Here is a 13,141-nt window from a genome sequence, read left to right on the forward strand (position 1 = left end):
CAGTGCTGCTTGGAAGGGAGCTCCAGTATTTTGATGCAGTGACAGTGAAGGAAAGGTGATATTGTTCCAAGACAGGGTGGCTGTGTGGTTTGGAAGGGAATTTGTTTGTGGTGGTGCTCCCATGTGTTTCCTAGCCCTGTCCTTCTAAATGGAAGAGCTTGCAGATTTGGAAGGTGCTGTTGAATCGTATCCTCAGAAGCCCAAATATCTGCTCAATCATTGTCCTGCTGAGCAAGTGGCAATTTTTGTATCACCTCTGTATCTCTGGGGCTTCCATAGAGCAGTGAGTAGCCCTGTCCTCCAATATCCATTCATGGACTTTGGAAGTTGGAGTAAAGATTTGAGACAGTGTCCATTAGTGAAGGATGAGGGAGTCAGGGCAGCTGCCAGGAAAGCAAGTGCATACATGGAGGGTGCTTTTGTTGTGTTTGCAGGCCAGTTGAATGTTGAGAAAGTAGAAGCCCTTCCTGTTGAAGAATCTGACTGGTAAGTCACTGGGCATCTTGATGGTCACATGGGTGCAATCAATGATGACTTGCACCTGGGGTGTCCAGCGATGGCAGCAAACCCAATGCCTCTGTGCCTTTGGGGGGCGCATCTGCCAAGAAATGAATGTATTGTCCGGGTCTTGAAAAGAGGGCATCAGTGACCTGTGAGATGCAGTGATGAGCAGCCACTTGCAAGATGCCACTAAGGTCTGCAGCTGATCCTTGGGGGAGCCAGAAACAAAGAAGTCCAATGCCTTTGTCAGCCACTGGCAGGGCATGATGACTAGTCGACAAGTTCTGCAAGGTGCCAGGTCTTGGGGATGAGGTCACAGATGCCTGTAACAATCTGTCTGGAGAATTTCCCATGGTGCTGGCTCTTGCTTATCTCTAGGTAGCTTCGTCTTTGAGAGTAGATCCTGTGTTGACGATCTGACCTCCACTGCATTCCTACCTCTCCTTTTTCCATGCCCTCCTGACTTCAGATTTCTGTCCTTTGTGTGGAGAGTGAGGCCCAAAATCTGACAATCAGGCCCCAATTTCCAGCTGTAGCTTTCCTTTTTAACAGGTGACCGCCCGACTGGACTTGGTGATCTTGTTCCCTTCTCTTCCGCTTGCCCCATGCCTTCGTCCCCTCCTCCACACCAGATGACAGGGGTTGACAACACAGTTTAAGGTCCAAGCGTTGAGTGCCCACTCTCCCCATTACCTGCACAGTGCCAAGGGAACCTCCTTACCAAATGCTGAGTCCTCTTTTTCCCCTGCTTATGGAGACGCGGTGATTCCCTGGGGCAGCCATAACCGGCTTTCCACTTTGTACCCATTTCCTTTCAGCTACAACAGTTATCTCCTGAAAATTTTTAAATGGTTTAATTGACTTCAACAGGGCGGTGAGCAGGTTGGCTGTCCTGTCTTCCCACTGCCTAGTTCACATTCCCAACGCTGAGAACAGCGTCCTCAAACTGAGACGCCAAAAGACATCAATATTTTGGATCCTGTAGGACGCACTTTCATTTATGATCTTAAGGGTATAGTGCTGAAAATTCAGTCCATTAACTCTGTTGCTCTCTGCATAGAGACTGCCCCGGAAGGATCAAACAGCTGTAACTCGGTCACACCCTAGCCCAAATAACCAGTAGGTACCTGGGACCAGAAACCAACCAGAAAGCATTTTGCTCCCAATTTTGTCAGCTGACGTTAGGCTGTGTCCAGTTGTGATTTACAGGGAGCTTGAACTGGGACAGGCTGAAGTTGAAATGCCCCTTACCCTAATAGGGCCACACTTGGACTCTGATGTGTCCTTATAGCTCTGATTTAAATGTGAGTTTTGGGCAGCTGAACCATTATGAGCCTCAGTCTCCATAATGCGACTGGAGTCTGCAATCCCCATTTCCAAAATGAATATCCATTGTAAGCATGTTCATTAATTGTTTTATTTCTGATTTTTTTTTGTGCGTAATGAAATCACTGTACAGGCAACATGACAATATATGGAGAATTTCCACATGTTGAACTCTTCACAAAGACACAAGAAAAACCGCTAGGAACCACCGTAACTGATGCACGCATGGCACACGATGCCTGCGCGGCCAATCTTGGTATTGCTGAAGAGGAGGAGGTGGTGGAGAGGAAGAGGAGAAAGTGGAGGTGGCGGAGCCAGCACTCAGAGAAATGTCACCTTGATGATCATGCTCACCTGGGCAACCTCACCTGCTCATTCTCCCTCATTCTCCCTCACTCACTTACCTTCATTACACTCAGCCCTCTCACTCGCCCTCACTCTCACACCCTCACTCATGCGCATGACCTGCTGAATTTCCAACACTTTCTGGCTGTCTTTCAGGCTTTCAAGACCTAGAGTATTTTACTTTTGTTTAAGATCTTATATATTAGAATAGGTTGCCCTTATAACTGAGAAGTGCATGTACTTAACCACTGTTCAAAGTGTCTTCATTTCCAACTCTCTGAAAATAATTCAAGTTTACTTCCAATCGCTTTGAAAAGAACTCCATGAGATTATCAAACTCAGAATTCTAAACCAATGCTGCTGACAAGATTATTTTTAAAAAACGACAGTGAATAGCTTTATTTTTCATTTTGGTTGCTTTTATTGTATTCTTGATTTAACAATATAGTATTGCTGATGTTATTACATTTGTCATTAAAAATACAATGGAATCCTTGAAGCAATGGTAACTGGAGAATTAGATATATACACAATATTGATTTGATTATATTGTTAAAAAACAATTTTTAAAAATCAATAAGTATTTCATGACCTTCACATTAAATTACAGCATACATTTTCATTATCCTAGCAAAAGTTTATTAGAGAGCAATCCATTTAATTATATGTCCATGATATGCATGAGAAAAATACTTCATACAGGATATCTGGCCAAAGCAAAAATAACAAACCGTCCTGAATTACGCTTATGACTAGTCAAATTTAAAATTGAATTGTTGATAATAACAAGTAGCTGGAAGATAAACTAAATACAAGCCAGATCAATATTCTAATTAAACAAATAGAAAGTTCGTGTTATAAAATATTCTAAATGTAATGAGCTTTTCCTCTTTATTTCAGTTAACATATTTAATTAAAGAAACATAAGAAAAAATTGAAAACCTTAAATAACCATTCACAAAATAAATCTAAAGATCAGAAGCATGTGTCTTTTACTGGGATTAATGTAAGCAGTGATATGAAATTAATGATTTCGAAATTAAAGTGTAACTTTCCTAAGAAATATACTTAAAAAAACACACCTACTGTCTTAAGCTTCTGCAAAAATCAGATTTATTGTAATTTTCCTTTTAGATGAAGTATATAATTTTTTTATAATCTGAATAGAGCTAGAATTTTCTTCTTAGGTGCGTTATATTGTCCATTTTCTGAACCAGCAATTTGCGATGTCTCCATCCACCTCTCACTAACACGTATTTTCTCTCTATGTCACCAGAATCACTGAACACAAACATTTCACAATGTAAAGAAGCTGAATGGTTTTGTTATGCACAATTCACTTTGAGTTAAAAGTGTGCAATTGTTTGGAAAATAGGAACTCATCCGGAAGAGTAAAAATCAAATAATAGTAAGCGATTTACCTGAAACCTTTCAAATCAGGTGGAAAGCAAAGTTTAAAAAAAAAAGATGATTCAACAATTGGTAATCCAAAATGTCAGAGAAAGGAGGATGACAATAGCATGGATTGAGTTTTTTAATGGAAGTGACGAGTTTCTTCCCCATATTGCCCAACCATCCCTTTGACTATATAAAGGGACCAGATATTGGTTGAAATGCAGTTAAGCTTTAGGACCCATCAAAACATCTTGGAGAAAGGGAAGCTTCGGTTTCTCCAGAAGGTTGATTCAGATTTCAAGTGACTCATTAGAAGGTAAGAATGAATTTATAAACCTGGGAATAATATGTCGAAAATGAAATGGGATGGGGGAGACTATTTGCAAAAATACTCTCAAATGGCACTGTGAAAGATTTACTTCTCAAAGGTATACTATCATTTACCTTTGAAAAGATTGGCCCAAGCCTGGACCTTGTCCATGTCCTGCTGTAACCTGGCATGGGTTGCTCCATTGTCAAAGGAGTTGCTCCATCCTCAGTCCTTCGTTCTTTATACTGGGCTTACTGGTAATAAAGTTTCAATTATTTGTTTTCATTTACTTAATCCATTTTATTGTCCCTTGTCTGTTTCATTGATCTTTCTTATTTAGTTTGTCTAAAAGACTTATAATGCTGCTTTCTCTGGCTTTCACATTTGTTCTAATTTTTGTATTAATGAAATTTTGAGTCTCACATTTCCTGTGCCTGTTTGTACAATGCTATTGTTAATTAGATTGGACAAGTGTTTTCACAGCTTTGAGAATGGGAGATAAAGGAATTTGGGAATAAGGCAGGCACATAAGATTAGAGTGACTGCTCACATGGAGTATAAACCAAAATAAGGATGGTTGGGGAAAATAACCTGTTTATGTTATAATTTCTAAGCAAATTTCAACATTTTTCTGTGCATCTTTCTAAAAATATATTAATATTTTCACTGGTTAGCAGTATAAATGGTTAAAATCAGTAATGTTCAATGTATATTTTTGAATTATGTTCTGTCCAGGAGAATAAAATGAAAGGTGCTGGTTCCATTACTGTTTTGTTGCTTTTGATACTTGTACAAAACAGTTGCCAAAATCCGGTGCAGGACACAGAGGAAACATCCAGGTAAGATATAAACCACAAAACTGAACTATAACAGCTGCTAAGTACATTTATTGGAAACTTCCAAATCATTCACTCCTTTAAATTGAACACTACTAAATTGACCACTTTTAAAAGTCCATTATCCGAACATAAATTGTGTCAATCAACACTGCCACCTGTTCAGGAAGCCAAGCACTTTTTACTACAGTTTACATAAAATAGAACATCCACGTCAATAGCTAATAGCTAAACTTTTATTATTGTTGTAAATTATTGTTTAAATAGGTGCTGCTACACCCGCTGCCGCAACATTTAAGGATTAAACGTGTTGTTGTTCTGCACCATCATACATTTAGGCACGCAGTTAAGGGAATCGTAAATGTAGGCATGTTAGAATTACGACTTGTGGGACACCTGTGATCTGAGCACCCTGGTAGTCAAGTGAACAAAGTCTAAGTAACTCAGTGTTTTTGTGCTTATATTATTCACTAGTTTTCCCTTTTTGATTTTGTGGGCTGGAGGCTTGGTTATTATTTTTATTGCTTCATTAATGGATAGATCCTAAATTAGAACAAAATGGGTTTGCACTGAAAGCTTACGAAATAAGTACATTAATAAGAATATATTTTTGAACTTTATGGCCTAGAATTCTAATTATTTGTCTGAAATCTACTAATCCAGCATCAAAGATTTAGAAATTTTAAGCACATTACATTGCCTCTAAATCAGGTTTCTGCAATCTTTAACGGTGGTTTAAAAAGCATAGTGCAACAAGTAGGCCCCAAACACTAAACTGACTGCTCCTCCTCATCGAAATAATGAGCATGACAGGTTTCTGCCAATTTCATCCATTTGCAACTATTCATGAAAGCTCATCAAATGAAGTTTTTCTTTGGTGCAAAGATACTAGTAGGGTGTTTTTAATTTATTAAGAAACTGTCCTAGGTACACCAATGAAGCTAGTAAATTGTTCAATACAGTTTCTAAAGGCTTTTTCATTCATTTTGAAATCAGTTAATTCACTAGACATTATTATTAAAAATGCTATTTTCCTGGTAAACCCATTTTTAGCTGTATTAATAAAACTGCACCAGATTACTGATCTTAAATATATCAATGAATACTTTTTTTTATTGGAAAGAAAAAATATTATATCTATTACTCTGCCTGATTGCACTCATTCATGGAAAATTTTACTTTTGTGATTCTGTAAATGAGTTTAAGCATTAATATGAACTATAACTCCAGAAAACCAGTGCAATTTGAAGCACAATTTCCATTGAGATTGCTTATTGTACCCAAAACCGAAATTCTGCCCCTACATAGCACCCAATTATGCACACAGCAAGATTTCACAATTAGAAATTTAAATGACTGACCAATTTTTTTTTCCATAATATTGTTAAGGGAGAAATATTAACCATGTAATAAGTTATTGCATGCATCTCCAGTTAAACACAAGTAATAATATATAGCTATGTATTTCTAAACAGCACATTGGAGAAGCAATCAAACCCATTGGAGGATGTGAAACGCCATTCTGAAGGCACTTTCACCAGTGATTACAGTAAATACATGGACAACAGACGTGCAAAAGACTTTGTTCAATGGCTAATGAGCACGAAACGAAATGGGTAAACTATTTTCTATAAAGATTTCTCAATACTTATATTGAATATTGCCAGTAATATTCAGCTATATGTGTGATTTATTTCCTCACTTTCTGTTTCTTTTACCATGAGACAATAAAAACTGCTGATCTTTGTCATACCAACTACAACTGCTGACACATTTCCATTTGTCATAAAAAGTCAGCATATTAAAACCTCAGTTTAACTTGGGAGCGAGAGTAGCATCCTGTTCCCAAAAACATCTCTAAAACATTCTATTAACGGAAAAAGACAATTGTCTCCAAGAAACACATTGCTTTTTCACAGATCAAGCCATCTGCCCATAACTCTCAAACTGTCCCTCTCCAGAAAAACATTGGCCATCAAATTCTGAGAGATTCTTCTGGTCAGAATTCCTAATGAAATAGGGTAAGCAGCTAAAGTGGTTGTTTCTTCTTTTTCCTTAGGGTTTCCTCCACTATTCCAGTGGGACAATCCAATTATGGCTTACCTTCATTTACAAGATGTGGTGCCTTAGCTTCCCAAGTAAATTCTGCTCTCAATCGCTAATCTATTAATCTTCTTACTCCTGATTTCTGAAGTTTTTGTGTGTCATTGGTATTCGAAATATTTACCATCCTGAACAGTTTTACTAGATCAATTTTGTTGATTTCCTTAATAATCTTGAAAACTTCAACTAAGTTACCTTGCATTCTCCTTCTCAAAGAACATTAGTCAAACTTATGTTTCCATTATAACTTAAATTCCTAGTATCCAAAGTACCTTTCTTACTCGCCTCTGCACAGGTCTGATGAAGATTTACACCCTGATATGTTTGCCATCTGCTCTTTCCACAGCTGCTGACTGCCATACAGTATATACAGCAATTTCTGTTTTTGTTTTAGAATATCCAGCATCTGCAGCTTTTGCCTTTTCTTTGCACTCAATTTAAGTACAATCTAGTACCTTAATTGTTTTTGAAAACTGAAGCTAAGCATCAGACTAAAAACTTCAGGAATATCAATCATTACCCCTTTGATCTATTTCCTAATCAGCAACCAGTTTCATGGTCCCTTCCATAGGTACTATTTTATCATTTTCTAGCTTGGTATCAAATGCCTCTTGATCCATTTGGCTAACAGGTCCATTTTTAAAATCTGGTTGAATTATTCATTATCTGTTTTATAAGTGAAGACCAACTTTTAGGGTACTTTCCTTATAATTTCTTCCTGACCTGAAAAGCTCTCATTTGTGTTTTTCCTCTAATTTAAACCAATTTTCCACTTATTGCTATACTTTAACTCTAACAAATTAATATTACACATTTAATTCAGCAGTAAGAGTCCAATTAGAGCTATGTTTTACTTAGTTTTTTACAACTATCAAATTTTATGGATGATACACATATTCTGAAAACTGCAAATGTACTTAGTGGGCTAAGAAGTTCTGCAATTGCCTTTTTGACATGTGCAGTGCTACTTATACAATTTAATTTCTGTTCAATTAGTGACAAAACCAAGAGGCATGCTGAAGGAACTTACACAAGTGATGCAGATTCTCTTTCTGACTACTTCAAAGCAAAACGCTTTGTAGACTCACTTAAAAGTTACAGCAAGCGTCAAAGTGGGTAAGTTATTGAACTCACAGGTTATTCAAGATTCAATGCATTAGTTTTATAATACTGAAACACTTAGCTTAGAGAATTATGCTGCTCTTGCTTATTTTCTTTATTGCTACTTCAATTAGTATAATAACCACATGAAATATATGTGGAAGCAATGCTAAAGTCTTATTATTAATTTGAGTATTTCAGGATGCCATTGGTTGACATAAAGGTTTATTTTTAACAAAATGTATATGACATTCTAATATTATTGGAAATGCTGCCTGGATTACATAAAGAGAAATTTTGATGAAATTTAGCAGGAGCATTTCTAAGAGATACATTGAACCGACCAGACACACAGAAGGGATCTACAGCAATGACATAAGATCTTACATGGAGGCGAAGGCAGCAAAGGACTTTATTAACTGGCTAATAAAGGGACGTGGCAGAAGAGAGTGAGTATTTGAAATTATTCACAATTAATTGTTAGAGTAGTGATTTTACTACAAAGCACTGGCACCATTGTTTAACTAATTATGTTTGTCACATTTTACACCAACATATTAAATAGCAGCAACAAATCACCTTTCAATTGTTTTATAAGCAATATGTTCAGCTGTGTGGCTCCAGTGAAGTTGCCAATAAAATTGTTTCACTGTTAAACCGAAGGAGACATTAAAATTGTAATTTGTAGTGTTACCATAAGGTAGAGGTATTACTTACAGGTTAATAATATAATGAAGCCAGAAAGGAAGGCTTTGTATTACATGATTGAAATTATGTTGCTCTTATGGTTAGGTTATTATTGATCCAATTTTGTATTATTTTAACTAAAGGGCTGTTCATTGCATCATTTTACCACATCCTAGAGAACTAAACTATCTTTTTGACTAAGTGATTATTAGTGTTCTAAAGCATTTGTTACATCTTTAGGTTTCCCGAAGAAAGTAATGAACTTTTGAATGAAGTGATCCCTGAAGAAATGGACAGAAGACATGCTGATGGTACCTTCACCAGTGAAATTAATGTTGTTTTGGACACCATTGCTGCCAAGGAGTTTTTGAACTGGCTCTTAAACTCCAAAACTGTCCAGTCAAGGTAAAAAGCAAGAAACTATTGTAAGTTAAATCTATCAGTGCACATTTTAAAAGTGCAACAAATGTAAAACTCAAATGGTCCACCATTTTTTTATATTCAGCCATGTGATTCCAATAAGTTAGCAGATAAACTCATTTTAGTATTAACCATAAAGAAATAATATTAAGGTAGTTCTTTCACATGCGCTGTTTACTAGTAATATAGGAAGAAAAAACTGAGAGCATTACTGTAACAAAAGTATAAGTAGTTTTGTGCTTCACTTTATGTGGCGCTAATTTTCATTTTCACTTCTTAGGTGATAAAATGAGAGAATGCCCATTGCCTGTTGCAGAACCTTTCCAAATTTAATGTCCTTTGATTTCGATTTAGAACGCTAAAATGACCTCATTCAGATTAATAGATGATGCTTGTGAGAGAACCCCTTTATTATTTCCTTTTGTTTAGTGCTACAATGCTTTATCAGCTGATATGTAATCCCAAAAGTTTATGGCTCTATGTTGATTTCGCAATAAATTTAGTACCAAATTCATAGTCTAACGGCATAATATTTGTTGAAGAAGCTAGCTGTGCTCGGAGCTACATAATTTAAACAAGTTTAAACAAGTTTCTACCAAAGTAATTAAAAATAACTTTTATTTCAATGGCTTAGTTTGGAATACATAATGAAATACGTAATTTTTTTAAATGATTGTTTTTGTCATTCATACTTGTTATTATGTAAAAGTCCACCAAGTTTGAAAGAGTAATTTCATGTATTTACATTTCTACATCTCACTATCTGATATCTGAATATCTGAAATCCAAACAGGAAATGCTGGATAATGAGCAGCACATTAGTCAGCATCTAAAAGGAAAGGGGGGCTAACATTGCAGGTTGAATCCAGTTCTAAAGATGGCTATGTTTTGATTTCTGTTTCCAGTTCCCAAGGCTTGTCCTTTTCCAAGCTGGAAAACACAATTTGCCAATTTTAAAAGATTGGGTTTTGAGCTGTAGCAAGATTACATTTGCTGCTTGATTTGGGCAATATTGTCCACGACTCTATATGCAGCTTAATTTCACAAGTATTACTGTGCAAAGAATCTAACTGCTGCTTTCTCCCCAGGGACTCTGAAATAGAATTCTTCAACGAGTACAAGTAAAAGAAGAGACTGATTTCAATTTAGCATTTTGTCTTGCAACATTGGCCATGTGTTGATAAAATATTTACAGCTTTTTGTTCTGCAAATGACACAGAATGTTATATGAAGCCATAATGCTTTGCATGCAAGAGAATTGACTCAAAATGTAATGTGCTGTTTTGAAGTAGGATTTGAAGTAAATAAATGCTATCAAAAGGATGCTCAAATGAATAGTATGAGAGCTATAGTGTCATCTCAGCAATTCTGTATGGTACAAAATACCAAAACTACCTGTTTAGATTTATTTTTAGGAAATTATTTTTCTATAAGATAATTTGTATTTATTTGAATGAATAAGTGTAATCAATACATATTTAAGAACTTTCGTTCAGTTTAAAAAGTCTTTTTATAAAAAAAATTACGTCTAATATCCCAGTTTGAAATAAAGCATATTTAAGCTAATAACTAATGCAAAGCTTCTAAGGCATAAATAATAAGCATGAATAAAACTTTTATGACACCTGAATTTGAAGTTCAGTTTTACAGACTTTTCATTACTTTAAGTTCAGGATACAAAAATATGACTACGTAGTTCAATGCTGTCTTTTAAACAAAATACATACCAACAGACATTATTTCATTTATCATTAGCAATATCCCAGATGTAATTCACTGCACATGGTTCAAGACAGTCAACTCAAATAAATATATGTTAAAGGACTAAAATGATCAAGACTCTTACATGATATGTCACACACAATAAATATATATTCCCTATAATATACAATTAACATGATACAATAAACCATATGCCAAGAAATCTGACATAATAAAACACTGTATCAACTATTAACTTTAAGTATGGGACTGAGTGTTACAAGAAATAGAACCATTATTTGCACATGGAGCATCACAACTTACTTCAATGGTAACAATATCAATCAGGTACTTACTCACAAAACAATGAAAACAAAGGGACTCCTGCACAAGAGACTTCACAACTCCAGAGCAGGTGTCAAATCCACAATTCTCCAAACAAATGATGTGAATCTATAATAGTAATAATTAAAAAATATCTAAGAAGAGACTAATACCGACATAGCTCTTACGAGCATATGAAATAGGAGCAGAAGTAGGCTATTCGGCCCCTCGGGCCTGCTCCGCCATTCGATAAGATCATGGCTGATCTATTTGTGTTTTGAATTCCACATTCCCATCTACCCACAATGACCTTTGATTTCCTTGTCTAACAAGATTCTAACTACCTCCACCTTAAAGATATTCAATGCCCCACCTCCACTGCCTTCTTAAACATAGAGTTCCAAAGTTGCACGACCCTCTAAAAAAAAAATTTCTCCTCATCTCTGCTCTTAAAGAGCAACCCCTAATTTTAAAACAGTGTCCCCTGGTTCTGGACTGAACCACAAGAGGAAACATCCTTTCCACGTCTACCTTGTCAAGACTGTTCAGCATCTTAGACACTTCAATCAAGTCACCCCTAACTTTTCTAAACTCCAGTGGAAACAAGCCTAGTCTCTCCAACCTTTCCTCATAAAGACAACCAACTCATTCCAGGTATCATTCTAGTAAACCGCCTCCAATGCATTTATATCCTTCCTTAAACGAGGAGACCAAAACTACATGTAGTATTTGAGGTGTGGTCTCACCATTGCCCTGCATAACTGAAGCATAACATCCTTACTTTTATGTTCAATTCCTCTCAAAGTAAAGGATAGCATTCTATTAGCCTTAATTACTTGCTGTACCTGCAATTAACGTTTTGTGACTCATGCACTAGAACACCTAGATTGCTCTGCATCTCGGAATTCTGTAGTCGTTCTCTGTTTAAATAATACCCTGATTTTTTTTTATTGTTCCTGCCAAGTGAGCGACTTCACATTTTCCCACATTATACTCCATCTGCCAAATTTTTGCCCACTCACTCAGCCTGTGTGTGTCTGCAAACTCCTTATATCCTCTTCACAACATACTTTCTTATCTATCTTTGTATCATCTGCAAAGTTAACTACCATGCTTTCACTCCCCTCACCTAAGTCATCGATGTAAATTATAAAATGTTGAGGCTTCAGCACAGGCTCCTGTGGGGTTCCACTCGTCACATCCTGCTAATCAGAAAAAGATGCATTTATGCATACTCAAAATTGTTCTTTAAAGACAATGGTACATCCTGAGAGATGAGCAGATTGCTTCCATTAGTTGGTAATTCTGTAATTCAGTAACCAGGAGGCATAAATTCGGAAATAAGACCAGGGGAATTCAGGGGAAAGTTAGAAGATTTTTTTTTTCATACAGTAAATAACGATAACATAACACAAGTGGATATTGAGATTGGGACAATAACATCATTTAAAAATGGATTAAATAATAATTCAAAAGGAAGATTATAGAAGAATACAGGAAATGGGCAGAGAAATGGGATTAGAGTAGGTTGTTCTAGTTAAACATCAATACCAGAATGGGCACAAAAAGGCCACATGATCTCCTGTGCTTTAGTTTCTGCCTGACAAAAAACAGACCAGAAATTGTAGCACATCCAAGAAAACAAATAAAAAGCCCAAAAGAAAGACTAGCACTTGTAGGATGTCTCTGAAACATCTCATTGGGCAGTATTTAACAGGCCCCCACCAACAGGTTTACAGGTGGGGGCCTGTAAAATCACTTGGGTGGCCTTCACACCACCCTATCACCTGGTATGACCTATCCTCAATCTTATGTGGAGGAGGACAAGGCAAATCCCCATCTGAGTTGGACATAAAAAACCCTACCCCACAATTTTGAAGGGCAGGGCAGTTATCCCCAATATTTAGGTTTCAATCAAATCACAAAAACAAATTATCTGGTGATTATCACATTGCTGTTTGTGGGAGACTGATGTGTGCAAATTCGTTGCTGTGTTTTCTACGTTATAAAAATGACCTCACTTCAAAAGCACGTCACTGACTGCAAAGCACTTTGGAACTTTCAAAGGTTGAGAAAGACACTTTAAGCAAAA

General features: G+C 36.4%; 1 protein-coding gene across 1 annotated transcript; it reads left to right on the forward strand.

Moving 5' to 3' along the window:
- The first annotated feature begins 3,791 nt into the window (after positions 1-3,791).
- Positions 3,792-10,149, forward strand: gcgb (glucagon b). The gene is made up of 6 exons (XM_041200242.1): positions 3,792-3,883; positions 4,613-4,716; positions 6,189-6,329; positions 8,232-8,366; positions 8,845-9,009; positions 10,113-10,149. The coding sequence occupies exons 2-6, from the start codon at positions 4,622-4,624 to the stop codon at positions 10,147-10,149; spliced, it is 573 nt and encodes a 190-aa protein (XP_041056176.1). The 5' UTR covers positions 3,792-3,883; positions 4,613-4,621.
- Positions 10,150-13,141: the final 2,992 nt, after the last annotated feature.

The sequence above is a fragment of the Carcharodon carcharias genome, chromosome 12 (assembly GCF_017639515.1).
Source record: "Carcharodon carcharias isolate sCarCar2 chromosome 12, sCarCar2.pri, whole genome shotgun sequence".
Taxonomy (NCBI): Eukaryota; Metazoa; Chordata; class Chondrichthyes; order Lamniformes; family Lamnidae; genus Carcharodon; species Carcharodon carcharias.

Bases quoted from the DNA above. Each gene is read 5' to 3' on its own strand.
- gcgb (XM_041200242.1), top strand. From the start codon at position 4,622: ATGAAAGGTGCTGGTTCCATTACTGTTTTGTTGCTTTTGATACTTGTA. The intron at 4,717-6,188 runs GTAAGATATAAA...ATTTCTAAACAG, and splicing joins GACACAGAGGAAACATCCAG to CACATTGGAGAAGCAATCAA. The intron at 6,330-8,231 runs GTAAACTATTTT...GAAATTTAGCAG, and splicing joins ATGAGCACGAAACGAAATGG to GAGCATTTCTAAGAGATACA.